At 41.1% G+C, this 15,202-nt stretch overlaps 1 protein-coding gene across 1 annotated transcript; it reads right to left on the bottom strand.

The window, feature by feature from the left end:
- Nucleotides 1–491: 491 nt before the first annotated feature.
- Nucleotides 492–15,059, bottom strand: igsf21b (immunoglobin superfamily, member 21b). Its single transcript, XM_010875745.4, has 10 exons — nt 14,590–15,059; nt 8,929–9,041; nt 8,359–8,480; nt 8,079–8,197; nt 7,673–7,788; nt 7,016–7,556; nt 5,614–5,714; nt 1,340–1,532; nt 1,077–1,115; nt 492–975 (listed from the first exon to the last, which is right to left on the bottom strand). The coding sequence occupies exons 1-10, from the start codon at nt 14,642–14,644 to the stop codon at nt 896–898; spliced, it is 1,479 nt and encodes a 492-aa protein (XP_010874047.1). The 5' UTR covers nt 14,645–15,059; the 3' UTR covers nt 492–895.
- Nucleotides 15,060–15,202: the final 143 nt, after the last annotated feature.

Here is a 15,202-nt window from a genome sequence, read left to right as displayed (position 1 = left end):
CCCCAAGAGAGCTGCTAGAGGAGTAAGTCGCCAGAATAAAAAGTATGAATCGCGGGGTTTTATATCATCATGTTAAAAACAACCGTAGTTATGAACTTACATTATGCTAACGTAACTAGTCTACAGACTATAGAAGCTTCGATTTGCCTGGTATCTGTAGCAGATCATCTTCTGTAATAACGCTGATGAAAGACTATATCACTCAAATAACATTATGATTGTTCCAAATGCAAATTAATGTGTGTGTTTTAAGGTTACACTAACATGAGTGGTTTTAAACTGTCTCATCAAGTTCCATATCTTTATTCCCCGTACAGCACATATCCATATGACATTCATTTGATCACATGGCTCCGTGACTCAGACTGTGCAGTCAAGTACGCCTGGTACCACAGACACCATTATTAGTGTTGTGTTTATTGGAAGCATTTCAGCATACTGACCAAAAAATATCTCTCTATCTATGGCTCTGGACAAAAAAAAAATATTTCAAGACTTTTTTTGTTCACCAAACATTTATTTTGATGTCAAAAGCATTTAATTTTGTGTATTTGGAACTTCATGTAACAGGAATATGGGGTGTCTAATGCAGGCCAGCCCACACAAACTCGGGGTTGAAATACACACCCTATAACATAAACACAGTGAGGGTAGTGGGTCATAGGATGTGTACAAGACATAAGGGAAATGAAGTAGCAGGCATAATGACCACATAAAAGCCTACAGAGCAAGAATGTATGTAGCTATCATTGTCTCTCATATTCAAAAAAGTGTTTTTGTTTTGCTAAAGCTGCTTTTATGCATAGTGTTTCAGGGCCAGTGGCTGGAACTCCAGCAGTTGGGATGTGTGTGACCAAGGAAGAGATTGGACAAGGCCAGGAGTCCATTTTGGTGCTCACGTCATCTCCCATGTCAGGGCTGACATTAGCAGCATGGTGGCCAGTCCCAGTGCCTCGTTGCAAAAGGCTGTATCTACTAATAGAAGGATATATGTGTTAGAACATTAATTAGTCTTCAGCAGGAAACATTTTTTATGTATTTGATCTTGCAATGTATGTATTTCTCTTGATGCTTACTGACAAAATGTTGTCTGCCTTTTCGAAGTCTGGGGTTTTCTGTAAATATAGAAAACCAAAGACGTTATATGAACGAGAAGATCTCCACACACACAAACACTCACTAAATTAAATTCAGTTTCAATCCAGTTTATAGGTCTTCCTTTACTGGCAATGTAAACATTTGGTAAATAACCAAGCCCGGGGTAAAAAAACAAATATATAAAAAAATAACAAAAGTTAAGGCCACCCAAAAAAAAAAATAACCTCACTAAGCCACCCACCAAATACAATGAGGCGCGTGTGCGTGTCAGTGGAGCCCAGGGGGTTCTGGGCAGTGCATCGGAACATGGATCCGTTGAGCTCGGCTGGTACTCTCTCTAGCACCAGCTCCCTCCCAACATGGTCTTCTCTACCGTCCAGCAGAGGACCTCCCACTCTTGTCCAGGTGAACAGCGGCTCGGGAAATACCATGTTCTGGGCAGTGCGTGAAGAAAACAACGTTTGTATGACACTGACTACATTGAAGAACAGACTGGCTCACGATCCAAGGCAAACCGTGACCCTGTTACAAGATTATCTGTGCTGTGCCTTGCCAGCTCACCATACTGAACCTGACCCCCTGAAACATGCTGTATGACTTTCCTCATAAGGCAGTGATGAGTTGCCCACACATTGTATTAGATGGTCACGGTGCGACACCTGCTGGATAAGTGTTGTACTTTTCAAGGTTTGCTTTGGAAGACTGACCTGTTCACGTGGTCTTTCCTGTTTCAGTGGAATACACTTTACTAAAAGTCCCTACCTGCTGGTAACTGCAGACCTGGTGTAACAACGGGTGCCGCTGAGCGATACCACGCTTCTTACAGACTTTCAACTTTAGCTGGACATCTCCTGAAAAGTCGTTTTTTTTACATTCATAGACACATGGGTATTTGAGCGACATTCTGGCCACATTCACAGATAAAGGTAAACCAAGTTAACATGTCACACTTTTAAACCATTTTTGCAATAAAAAAACAAACAAATAAAACAATAAAAAAAATAGGTAGACGTTATTAGAAAGACATTAGAGAGTATTTTGTGAGGGTCCAACCGTCCATCAAGAACTTTCCAGGAGGCGTACTTGTCTTTTACATGACTTGCATAAGCATATGCCTCTCCAGGAATGAAGCATGGTGACAAGCATTTGTTGTAAAATCTCTGTAATTACTGACTGCAATTACCATTACGTTACACATTGTTATTACCAGAGACGGGCAAAGATACATCAAAATGTACTTTAAAATAAAATACCAAATACCTTAATTTTAAGTGTTTCAAAATAAACTACAAAATGAAATACTGTATACTGACCAGTACACTGATGATTCCATCTATCAGTCCATTTGATCTGTCCCTTCACCAGTACACTGACTCAGTTGATTCCATCTATCAGTCTATTTGATCTGTCCCTTCACCAGTACACTGACTCAGTTGATTCCATCTATCAGTCTATTTGATCTGTCCCTTCACCAGTACACTGACTCAGATGATTCCATCTATCAGTCTATTTTATTTGTCCCTTCACCAGTACACTGACTCAGTTGATTCCATCTATCAGTCTATTTGATCTATCCCTTCACCAGTACACTGACTCAGTTGATTCCATCTATCAGTCTATTTGATCTATCCCTTCACCAGTACACTGACTCAGTTGATTCCATCTATCAGTCTATTTTATTTGTCCCTTCACCAGTACACTGACTCAGTTGATTCCATCTATCAGTCTATTTGATCTATCCCTTCACCAGTACACTGACTCAGTTGATTCCATCTATCAGTCTATTTGATCTATCCCTTCACCAGTACACTGACTCAGTTGATTCCATCTATCAGTCTATTTGATCTGTCCCTTCACCAGTACACTGACTCAGTTGATTCCATCTATCAGTCTATTTGATATGTCCCTTCACCAGTACACTGACTCAGTTGATTCCATCTATCAGTCTATTTGATCTGTCCCTTCACCAGTACACTGACTCAGTTGATTCCATCTATCAGTCTATTTGATCTGTCCCTTCACCAGTACACTGACTCAGTTGATTCCATCTATCAGCCTATTTGATCTGTCCCTTCACCAGTACACTGACTCAGTTGATTCCATCTATCAGTCTATTTGATCTGTCCCTTCACCAGTACACTGACTCAGTTGATTCCATCTATCAGCCTATTTGATCTGTCCCTTCACCAGTACACTGACTCAGTTGATTCCATCTATCAGTCTATTTGATCTGTCCCTTCACCAGTACACTGACTCAGTTGATTCCATCTATCAGCCTATTTGATCTGTCCCTTCACCAGTACACTGACTCAGTTGATTCCATCTATCAGTCCATTTGATCTGTCCCTTCACCAGTACACTGACTCAGTTGATTCCATCTATCAGTCTATTTGATCTGTCCCTTCACCAGTACACTGACTCAGTTGATTCCATCTATCAGTCTATTTGATCTGTCCCTTCACCAGTACACTGACTCAGATGATTCCATCTATCAGTCTATTTTATTTGTCCCTTCACCAGTACACTGACTCAGTTGATTCCATCTATCAGTCTATTTGATCTATCCCTTCACCAGTACACTGACTCAGTTGATTCCATCTATCAGTCTATTTGATCTATCCCTTCACCAGTACACTGACTCAGTTGATTCCATCTATCAGTCTATTTTATTTGTCCCTTCACCAGTACACTGACTCACTTGATTCCATCTATCAGTCTATTTGATCTATCCCTTCACCAGTACACTGACTCAGTTGATTCCATCTATCAGTCTATTTGATCTATCCCTTCACCAGTACACTGACTCAGTTGATTCCATCTATCAGTCTATTTGATCTGTCCCTTCACCAGTACACTGACTCAGTTGATTCCATCTATCAGTCTATTTGATCTGTCCCTTCACCAGTACACTGACTCAGTTGATTCCATCTATCAGTCTATTTGATCTGTCCCTTCACCAGTACACTGACTCAGTTGATTCCATCTATCAGTCTATTTGATCTGTCCCTTCACCAGTACACTGACTCAGTTGATTCCATCTATCAGTCTATTTGATCTGTCCCTTCACCAGTACACTGACTCAGTTGATTCCATCTATCAGTCTATTTGATATGTCCCTTCACCAGTACACTGACTCAGTTGATTCCATCTATCAGCCTATTTGATCTGTCCCTTCACCAGTACACTGACTCAGTTGATTCCATCTATCAGTCTATTTGATCTGTCCCTTCACCAGTACACTGACTCAGTTGATTCCATCTATCAGCCTATTTGATCTGTCCCTTCACCAGTACACTGACTCAGTTGATTCCATCTATCAGTCTATTTGATCTGTCCCTTCACCAGTACACTGACTCGGTTGATTAATTAGACAAGGTTTGATAGCAACAGTTTTTCTCTGCCTAACGAGTCATGCAATAAATCTGACATATGCAACCAGTTAAGAGATCAAATATTCACATATCCCTGTGATAAAGGTTAGTTTTAAAGTAACCAACAGTGTAATGTTTAACTAACAGTTTGCTAAGGACTCATAATTGTATACTAATTTAGTTACTTGGTGTTTGGTAATGAAGGGCCTAATTTGCATCAGCAACACTGACTCAATGACATTCATTCGTAAGAAAAGTGATGGCACTTTTATTCATAGCAACTAGTTTCTAAGTAAATAATCATTTAAAAATAGTTGCTATGAATAAAAGTGCCATCACTTTTCTTATGAATGAATGTCATTGAGTCAGTGTTGCTGATGCAAATTAGGTCCTTCATTACCAAACACTAAGTATGTCAGGCAGTCATTCATGCAATGGTATGCAAAATCATGATCCTATTAAACAGCTACTTCAAATAGGGTACAATCTCATACCAGATTTTGTATCTTCATGCACAACTGACAAAAACTTTACATAGGCTGAAAGTAGCAAGCTAACGTTAATTCGGGTCAAATAGTTAGCTAAAACATTATGGAAATGCATAAACGATTTAGCCTAGGCTACTCAAACAAACACAGAAACTTTAAATAAACTGTTAAAATGAATGCTAACAATCAGTGGAAAGCTGGCAACCTACACGTTTCTCACCTTCACCTTGTTCTTTTTGTGTGGATTAATTAAAAGATTAGTAGAAAATAACTGAGTAGGCACCAATCAGAGTTAGCATTTTTATGATGTCATCAGGTAGACATCTCACAAAGTATTTTACAGTATTTTTAAACTACAAAATACAAAACACTAAAATATTTTGATATAAAATATGAAGCCATTTCCATTAACCCTATCAAATCCTATCAAAATCCTATTTTGTATTTGAAATACATATGTTAAATACATGCATCATAAATACTGCTCATCCCTGGTTATTACAGTGTTGTGCTATTAAACATAACTGCACTACTTGTTACAATGTAATGACACATTTCAACAATGACACATCTAAGGACCCTTTCAAATGTGTTGTTATAGAATGTACTTACTCATGGAAACATAGGGTCAGAATAAAGCGTTGTCATGTACTCACCCCAGCAGATGACACCTGGAGGCCCTGAACTGTTATGCGCACTGTGTCTCCTACTTTAGCCTTATTGGGTGTCATGGACAGTTTGGGGCCCCTGGGAGCAGCTGAAGGGAAAGAAAAACCCAGACATCTATGAGATTTCCTTTTTGCCTTATTTAATGATATTATTTACGTAAAACAAAAGACACATCTCAGCAGGCGGTCCCGAACAGGTATGATATGACATTGCAGAAGTGACTGTGTGGGGACGTGTGAGAGGATGTGTGTTTGTACGATCAGCTTTCTCGTGGCACTTTGAGTAATCTACCCCATATTATAACCCAACTGTTTTTCCACACCCTGTTCACTCCAGACACATGATTAAATTGCTGTACAGTAAATCACAAACATCGTAATGATTACTCTGCATCTTCACATAACACTGATTTTGTGATTTTTCCAGGCGCCCAACATTATTGGGTCAAACTCATCCTCAAACAGCTGTAGTCTTATGACCAGCCGACACCACCCTTCATGCCGCTCTCTGGTCTGCAGCAGCGGGGTTGAACCAGACAAACCTAATATGCCCTCATACAGATGAATGCAGGCCTACAGTGAACATGTCTCCCCTGCTGGGCTCCTGGATGGGGTACTGCGTTGCGGCCTGTAGTTCGAACCCTGGTTGCATTGAGCACAATGACCCTCACATGACTCTGCACCATCTGGGGGTTGGTTGGGTTCCTGTCACAGGGATGCATTTCCTCATCGGATTCAGGTATTCTCCAAGTGCTAGCGAGTGCTAGTTGAGTGGTGTTTTCGCTTCGGAGGACATGTGTCTTGACCCTTGACTCCCAAAAATCTTTTTCTAATTCCTGTCAAGTATTTGTGGGCTAATGACAAAGCAATGGCATTGTGTAAATGTTGTCATCTGCATCGGATAAGCTGCAACAAGGCATTCATAATTATTGCACACCTGTCTAATTACACAGACTAATATGTTATTGGCTTATTTCTGGACTGGGACATTATATTTTAGATGTGTGCCAGGAAGCATTTTATTTACATGTATTTTAGAGTCGTTTAAGCTTGAACACTTCAAATAGGCCATGATTCAACCTCCTGAGACCCTGTGTCCGCATATGAGGACACTGTTTTAGGCTTCCTGCACCATGTGCTTCTGTCTGCTTAACTTAAACCTATTGTCCTTATTAGAGGGCAGTTGTCTGCGCCATTCTTAGATGTTATTCTTGTCAGGTCCTAATAATCCCAAATAGCTAAGAGAAATTTAAAATGCATACATTATCAAAGCTCAGGTCTCAGGAGGTTAAACACAGAAGTAATGACAGTGACACACATTGTCATGGTCATACTGGTTCTGGAGTATGGTATCTAAGGAAAAACGGAAGTGATCTGTTCTGCTACTCACACAGAGTGACCTCGGCCTGCATGGGCATGGACAGAGCTGGGTGCTTGACCTCGCAGCTGAACAGGGCGTCATTGTCCAGCTGAGGGTTGAGGCTCCAGGTCAGCATGGCTCTGACCTCCATGGTGCCGTCACTGGACACCTGTCGCCTGTGCTGGGAGTAGTAGAGCGGGTCGGTGCTCTGCACCCAGCGGGGGAACTCGCGGCTCACCACTGTCTCTGGGATGACCTCCGTGGTGGTCAAGCTGGGCTCAGACCCTTCCAGACCACCGGGCTCCCTAGGGGCCCCTGGCTCCTCCCCAGCCCCTCTCATTTTCCCTGTCCCTCCGGTCTCAGGGTTGTCCTGATGTAGACGGGGTTGCTTCCCCTGGTCCTGGTCCAGCAGGGAAAGGGACTTCTTCAGTTTAGTGTCATCCAGGTCTCTACTGATCAGGGGCCGAGAGCCTCGTAACCCAGCCAGTCCCCTGCCCTGGGGCTGGTCTTCACCGTCCTCCAGAACTGAAGGAACCACCTCGATCAGCTCGCCGTCACGCTTGAAGTACACCTGAGAGGAGAGCAGGCAGGGACCGATCACACCACTCGTGTGGCAGGGCAGTGGGTGTTCTTATTTTAAATGTGTATGGTTCAGTACAAATACTGTTGGCGTATGGGAAAATTTACCATAGGGGCTGGCTTTCCTCCCATGACAATGCAGACTAGAGTGAAGTTCTGGGCCTCGTAGCGACTGAAAGGGGCTGGGCAGTCTGCTGCCACTACAGAGATGGACCTAGGAGGCACTAGGGAAGACAAGGACATAGAGACAGAGAATGGCTACATAAAAAGCTAATGTCTGTACTGGATGCCTGAAAAGAAAGAAATCTACTGCATTTCCCAAATCCTAACAACAGGGGGAGGCAAAGGTGATGGAAATGCTGGTATGAGTGGTGGTAGTAAAAAATGCAATTAAAATTAAAACACTAGAAAATATGTGGAGGCTGAACAACAGCTACACAAACCTACCATTCACAAAATCCTATCAAATACCACATGATCATATTAATACAATGTCAATTCTCTTCAATCTTACCCATGACGGTGAGCATGATGCTGCCAGAGGCCAAGACCACCCTGTCTCTAGATGCTCTGTCATAGATACCCACATGGCATTCATAAGGACCGTCATCTTCCATCTGCACCTCGGGGAGCCTAGCAACACAACACCAAACCCATGAACATAATAAATACCCAGGGCAGGAGTTGTGCTCAATGATTGAATAAAAGATTGAATAATATATGACATGACTTGCAAGTGAAAACGGGAATCAGCTCTTTCTTTCTCGAGGCCCAAGCCTACTGGTCAAGCTCACCGGACAGTCGATTGGTAGACCAGGTCTTCTCGTCTACTGAAGTCCTCCATATGGGAGAAGTTGGTGTTGTACATGGCATCATAGGTGAAGATCTTCTGCTTGGCACTGCCACCCTCCGTCACCTAACATGGGAAGTATGTCACATTACACATGGTGTGAATGCATCTCTATCAAGCTTAAATACACTATTAATGCAGACAGTTATTATTTCCCAGTTCATGAAGCCTAGAAAGCTTTGAAGCCTCGTATTTTGTCAGTTTGATCATTTTCTACTAAATATTCATTTCATTTTGGGAGACGCTGGGAGTTCTTGCTGAAACAAACTGTCAGTGTGGATTGTGAGACATCTTGCTACATACATTCACAGCGGGTAGTTAATTTAATGAGATATGGAATTGATTTTTCTCAAAGAGCTTAGTAGCTCTTCAGCAATCAGCAACCTAGTTTTGGACTTTATCTAATGCTCTCTTCTTACCAACGCTTTGTGTCAGCGTTTGAATTAAAGTGTAACTGGAAAATGTCAGAGAACAAAACTGTCCTAGTCAGGAGGTTCAAGGCAACCCCACTCACCCGAAACCACACAATCTCTCGCAGGTTGCCGTCCGTCCTGAAATTACACTTGAGTGTCACCGTGTCTCCAATGACAATGGGAGGGAGGGACTCAATAGTGACAGTTAAATAGCCTGCGAAGAAAGATGTTTATAGAAAAGTCCTTTCAGCCAAGATATTTGTTTAAAGTATGTTGGTGATGCTAGTTCCAAAAATATGAAATTTAAAAGTATCCAGAGGGAAATGTGCACACACAGGAAATCAAATTTACATGCTTAGTATTTTCGTTTATTTATTATTCATTATTCATTTAGAACTTTGATATCCTGTGCTTGCTTTTCCCTTTGGATTTTATTTGCAAAGAAAATAAGATCTGTTATTACACACATTTTTTTGTCACAACATACAGTTTACAATACATTTGTACAAAAACGTGTCAAAGGAATACACTTTTTGTTCCATATTCAAAAGTTTTGGAAAACAATGCATTAGTGAGTAACTGCCATCTTATTTCCAAGGATGTTGGTGGCTGCAACATGGTATGGCAATCCATAAAGACAATCCATAAAAACAATCCACAAAGACAATCCACAAAGACAATCCACAAAGACAATCCACAAAGACAGTCCACAAAGACTATCCACAAAGACTGTCCACAGACTATCCACAAAGGCTTTGAGTTTGCTGTAAAAAGTTTGCAGATGGCTTGATGCGGTGAGCATAGCTTGTTTATCTTTTTGGTAAAGATGGCTTGTTGCTGAGTTCCACAGCACGGAAAAATAAACTGCTCGGATGGCAGAATGTTTTGGTCAAAATTCACGTTTACTGGCCACCTGCCGGACAATACTTTTTGGGACAGTGGGTGACCAGGGTCAGAGGTGCCTGCATGTTTCCATGCCCTAAAGTCAAGTAGGACCTCAATGGAATGTAGCTGGAAGCCAATGATCCTTTCTACAGACTGTACAGCGCCTTGAAGCATCCCTCTAAAGCCGGCAGACGCAGACCCAAATCAGACGGTGATGGAGGAGGTGAGGACTCTGTGACGCTGCTGCAAGTAGTGTAAAGACGAGCAAACAGCTGAGCCCTCCATCCCATGTAGGGAAGGCGGAGACGTCAACTTTAGTCAACCACCAACTCCTCAGTTTTGTCTGTGATGAGTTCCGTCAAACTCTCCAGACATGTTGACATTTGTAGTCAACTTCACCTTTCAGCAGGATAGTAATCAACAGCACAAGGACATACACTCACCTAAAGGATTATTAGGAACACCATACTAATACTGTGTTTGACCCCCTTTCGCCTTCAGAACTGCCTTAATTCTATGTGGCATTGATTCAACAAGGTGCTGAAAGTATTCTTTAGAAATGTTGGCCCATATTGATAGGATAGCATCTTGCAGTTGATGGAGATTTGTGGGATGCACATCCAGGGCACGAAGCTCCCGTTCCACCACATCCCAAAGATGCTCTATTGGGTTGAGATCTAGTGACTGTGGGGGCCATTTCAGTACAGTGAACTCATTGTCATGTTCAAGAAACCAATTTGAAATGATTCAAGCTTTGTGACATGGTGCATTATTCTGCTGGAAGTAGCCATCAGAGGATGGGTACATGGTGGTCATAAAGGGATGGACATGGTCAGAAACAATGCTCAAGTAGGCTGTGGCATTTAAACAATGCCCAATTGGCACTGAGGGGCCTAAAGTGTGCCAAGAAAACATCCCCCACACCATTACACCACCACCAGCCTGCACAGTGGTAACAAGGCATGATGGATCCATGTTCTCATTCTGTTTACGCCAAATTCTGACTCTACCATCTGAATATCTCAACAGAAATCGAGACTCATCAGACCAGGCAACATTCTTCCAGTCTTCAACTGTCCAATTTTGGTGAGCTCGTGCAAATTGTAGCCTCTTTTTCCTATTTGTAGTGGAGATGAGTGGTACCCGGTGGGGTCTTCTGCTGTTGTAGCCCATCTGCCTCAAGGTTGTGCGTGTTGTGACTTCACAAATGCTTTGCTGCATACCTCGGTTGTAACGAGTGGTTATTTCAGTCAAAGTTGCTCTTCTATCAGCTTGAATCAGTCTGCCCATTCTCCTCTGACCTCTAGCATCAACAAGGTATTTTCGCCCACAGGACTGCCGCATACTGGATGTTTTTCCCTTTTCACACCATTCTTTGTAAACCCTAGAAATGGTTGTGTGTGAAAATCCCAGTAACTGAGCAGATTGTGAAATACTCAGACCGGCCCGTCTGGCACCAACAACCATGCCACGCTCAAAATTGCTTAAATCACCTTTCTTTCCCATTCTGACATTCAGTTTGGAGTTCAGGAGATTGTCTTGACCAGGACCCCACCCCTAAATGCAGTGAAGCAACTGCCATGTGATTGGTTGATTAGATAATTGCATTAATGAGAAATTGAACAAGGGTTCCTAATAATCCTTTAGGTGAGTGTATCTACACTGTAGTTGCTTACAAAAGCTTATAAAGTTAGGTTTCTAAGTGGCCAAGTCACAGTTTTTACTTAAAAAATTTGACTAAAGAATTTTGGAAAAAAGCTAAGACAAAAATGCCTAAGAAAAGCTTTTAAAAACTCACTCAAGACTCAGATAAAATATATTGAGGGGTAAATCAAAGTATGTTCTGATTTAATTTTTCACTGATATTTAAAAACAAATCAAATATTTTCTTTCAATTTGACATTTCCAAATATTTTATTGTTGGTCCAGCACAAAATTTTCTGGAGCCTTAAAGTTAGATTTTATTATTTGTAATGGCCCTTAAACATGAATTAAACAAAGATTGAGTCTGGCAGTATACTTCTCAAATTACCATAGACCCCTTTGTCTGGAGCACTGGATATGTTTAGCATTTGGTTTTGTTTCATTAACATTATACAAATATTAATGTATTAACGTAATAAAAATATTAAAATATATCCTGTTATTGTTAATAGTAAGAGTTAAACTGTTCTGATAATAGTGAGAGTAAAAGCCAAAACCTTCAAATAAGGGTTCAAATAATTTCGGTCCACACTGTGTTTTGCCATAATGTTACCTGTTTTGACTCAAGCTAACAAATACAGCTTGTGATATCAGTATAAGAGACTTTAATGATTAAATATCTGCAATAGTGTGTGTCATATCTATCAGCACTTTTCCTGGGTCCTGTTCCTGGTCTTTTCTAAAATAAGAATCTACACACATTATCATAAATGTCTGTTGAAATGGTTTTCTCAATGAAATGTGTTTCTTATCTGTCCATCATGTCCACATTGTGAAAAGATTTCCTGCTCCCTCCTGGTAGGCAAATTATTTCACAGCTATTCTTTTAAAATGTGTATTTATTTTAAGAAACATATTGATGACATAAGTATACGGTGCCAACCATCAATGACTTCAGAGGACAGGGTAATACTAATTTAAATGGTTTGACAGTCCAGATCTGCCTTCACTTATACAATATCAAAAAATTATGTGTTGTACTACTTCCAGAAGTGGTAGATCAGGTCACAATGCTTCTTTTAATCATAAACACCTGTCTAAAAATCAGGCCAAAGACATATGCTTGAATCAGGTATAAATTATGTTTAAAGGTACAGTGTCACCAGCCGTGCAAGTTGATGGGCTCTATATTTGTTCCCCTACAGTAATATAAATGTGTGCTAAGTGCTTTGGCACTGCTAGGCTCTGAAGGGGTAACCTATCTCCTAAACAAGCAAACAGATGATACAGTGCTTAAAATCCTAATCTTTATCCCACAAAGGCATTTTTAGGAAAGACAAAACCTCTCTGAGAAGTAAAATCACTGTAATTATATACTTGTATTTGCGATTTCATCAGCATATTCTGTGGCAGAAAGAATCCTCAAAAGATTTAAGTAAATACTGTATAGAGAGTGTTCTGGTGTTATCTAATAACTGCAGGACAAAGACAACATAATTGTATAGCATCATGTATCAGTGATGACCCTTGACCTTTCAGCATGTTTGGTGTGATGGTTTAATAGGCCGGGACTGATCCCAGACCAGTTAAAGAGACATTAGCATACCACAGCAGGGGTAGCTGGGAGAGAGTGTAATCTCCTGTTTCATACTGGGAGGCCCCGCCCACCCTGCTCTCTCCACCCTGTCTTTACTGTGGATTATTTTTCCCAATGTTTTCCTGCTAATCCCCCAGCTTTTCCTCCACAGACCTACCCTTTTGGCACATTACTCTGTCCTGCTCCAAATACTACCCAGATGGCAGGAGGCTATAGCGCAGAGCTTCCGCTACCAAACATTTGGAGAAATTATAAATAACAGAAGCTTTTTGGTGCAAAGAAAGCCATCCATTAATTATGTAAACCTAAGTCCTGTACTGTAGGTGAAGGAAAAAATACTTGACTCTGGTGTTTTTATGATGGAAGTTGACACTTCTTAAAGGGGCCACCCCACTTAGTGCATGTATTCATGCATTATTAGAAACAAGTGTTTAAAAGAAAGTCTGTCCATTTTATTCCATTTGCTGACCGCTGACAATCTGAAAGTATTATTCACATGGCCCCACAGGGCCCACTTTTCACATTTGATATATAGAATTAAGTTGTGATTTATTGAGAGCCTATATTAAATACACCATCAGCATGAATATGTTTAATTGGGAAGACCTAGAACATTTTTGTTGTTTTATCATGCCATGCATTGACATCCTCATTGCCTGATCACTCCTGGTGAACTGCTCTGCCATTGGCTGATCTCTCCAACTGGGTCATCAGGAGGGATCAGCCAATTCATTATTTCAAAATTGACTACTTTGACATGGAGATGGCTTCAATGGCTTTATATTTGGACTCGAGGGAAAGTAGCAGTTGCTTCAGCTGTGGCTAATGGCAATTTTGATAAAATACTAACTACCAAAATGGCTCTTCCCGTGCTGGAACAGATGCAATGGCAGGGATACACCAATGAGACCTCTTTACATGTCAGTGGTTCAGAATCATTGCAGAGACTAAACTTAGGTCTGTGGGTCCGCCGAAGTATTTGAAACACACACTCCCATACAGTGATTTACCCCCAAGAGTGAAATTACTTCACAGATCCTGATTCAGTTTGCTGACATTGAAGGCGTAAAACAATGCATTTCCTCAGTGTCTTTGTTAATGGCATACAGTCATTGCCTAGAGGGCCAGTGGTATTTAATAATTTTAGAGTACAGATTACCTGCAAAATGGGTCAGCCAACCGCTTTGATCCTTCAGATAATCAATCAAAAACTGCATTGGGTAACTAGGATTGTGACATCATTGCCTCATTGGCATCAGGGAACTATCATTTTAATCTAACTTGCATTATCGGCATTCAATGTACTATACATACACTGAACGATATGCTACTGTGCGTCTCACGGACAGAAATCTTAAACTAATCCTTTTAGATGACTGTCTATTACTTGACACTGGTTACAGTCAAACTAAACGGTGTAATGAGTTTCGAACATGCAAGGAAGAACCTCTGCAGACTGTTACTGTAATGTGATTTCATTTAGCAGGGTTTAGAGTTATTTCCTTTCACAGAAGTATACAGCACATTCTTCAAGATATAAATAGTCTTCCGCTTGGAGCATTAATAATAAAATATAAACTTTAAGCAAAGAGCAAAATGCGTCTTGTAGACTATTATAATAAAATAGGAGACTTACCAACTGCTAGATCTAAAATATATACGAGGATACAATAAAAAAAAGCACAACTCATCTTCCCCGTTAGTGTGGTGAAGTTGACACTCCATCTGCTTTCAGGCGAGAAATCGCCAATAAAGTGCCATCTACCAAGTCCGCGACACGGGGTAGGGTCCCCATTCTGAAAGCTTCATGATGCAGCGCAATGGAGCCTACTTTTCTGTTTCTGTCAAGCCAGCGGTGAGAAAAAGATGTCCTCTTTCCGTAATAGCCGCCAGAATACCAAGAGGATTAAAAATTGCAAACGATTTTATTTAAATGCCCCCCCCCTCCCCTCCGCCAGTCTCTCTTGACACACGCTTACGCGCGAGCAGAGGCAACTACACATTCTAGACAAACCACCACGTTACAGGAGAATGACAGTTGACTCATTTTAGGGCTATGAAGTATAGCGTAAGGGATCATTATTCACTTGGATTATTCGTTGGCGAGCACTAAATACATCGTACAGTGTACAAATCAACTCAACCCCACCCACTCCCTGACACGAATAGACACAAACTGCATGTAGTCTCCATGCCCCCGTTGTGACCAGGAGAGCAGGCTATATCCCAACTGTCTGCCTGTGCAAAAT

Source organism: Esox lucius, chromosome 12, assembly GCF_011004845.1.
Source record: "Esox lucius isolate fEsoLuc1 chromosome 12, fEsoLuc1.pri, whole genome shotgun sequence".
Lineage (NCBI taxonomy): Eukaryota > Metazoa > Chordata > Actinopteri > Esociformes > Esocidae > Esox > Esox lucius.
This window is presented reverse-complemented; position numbering and strand designations above follow the sequence as displayed.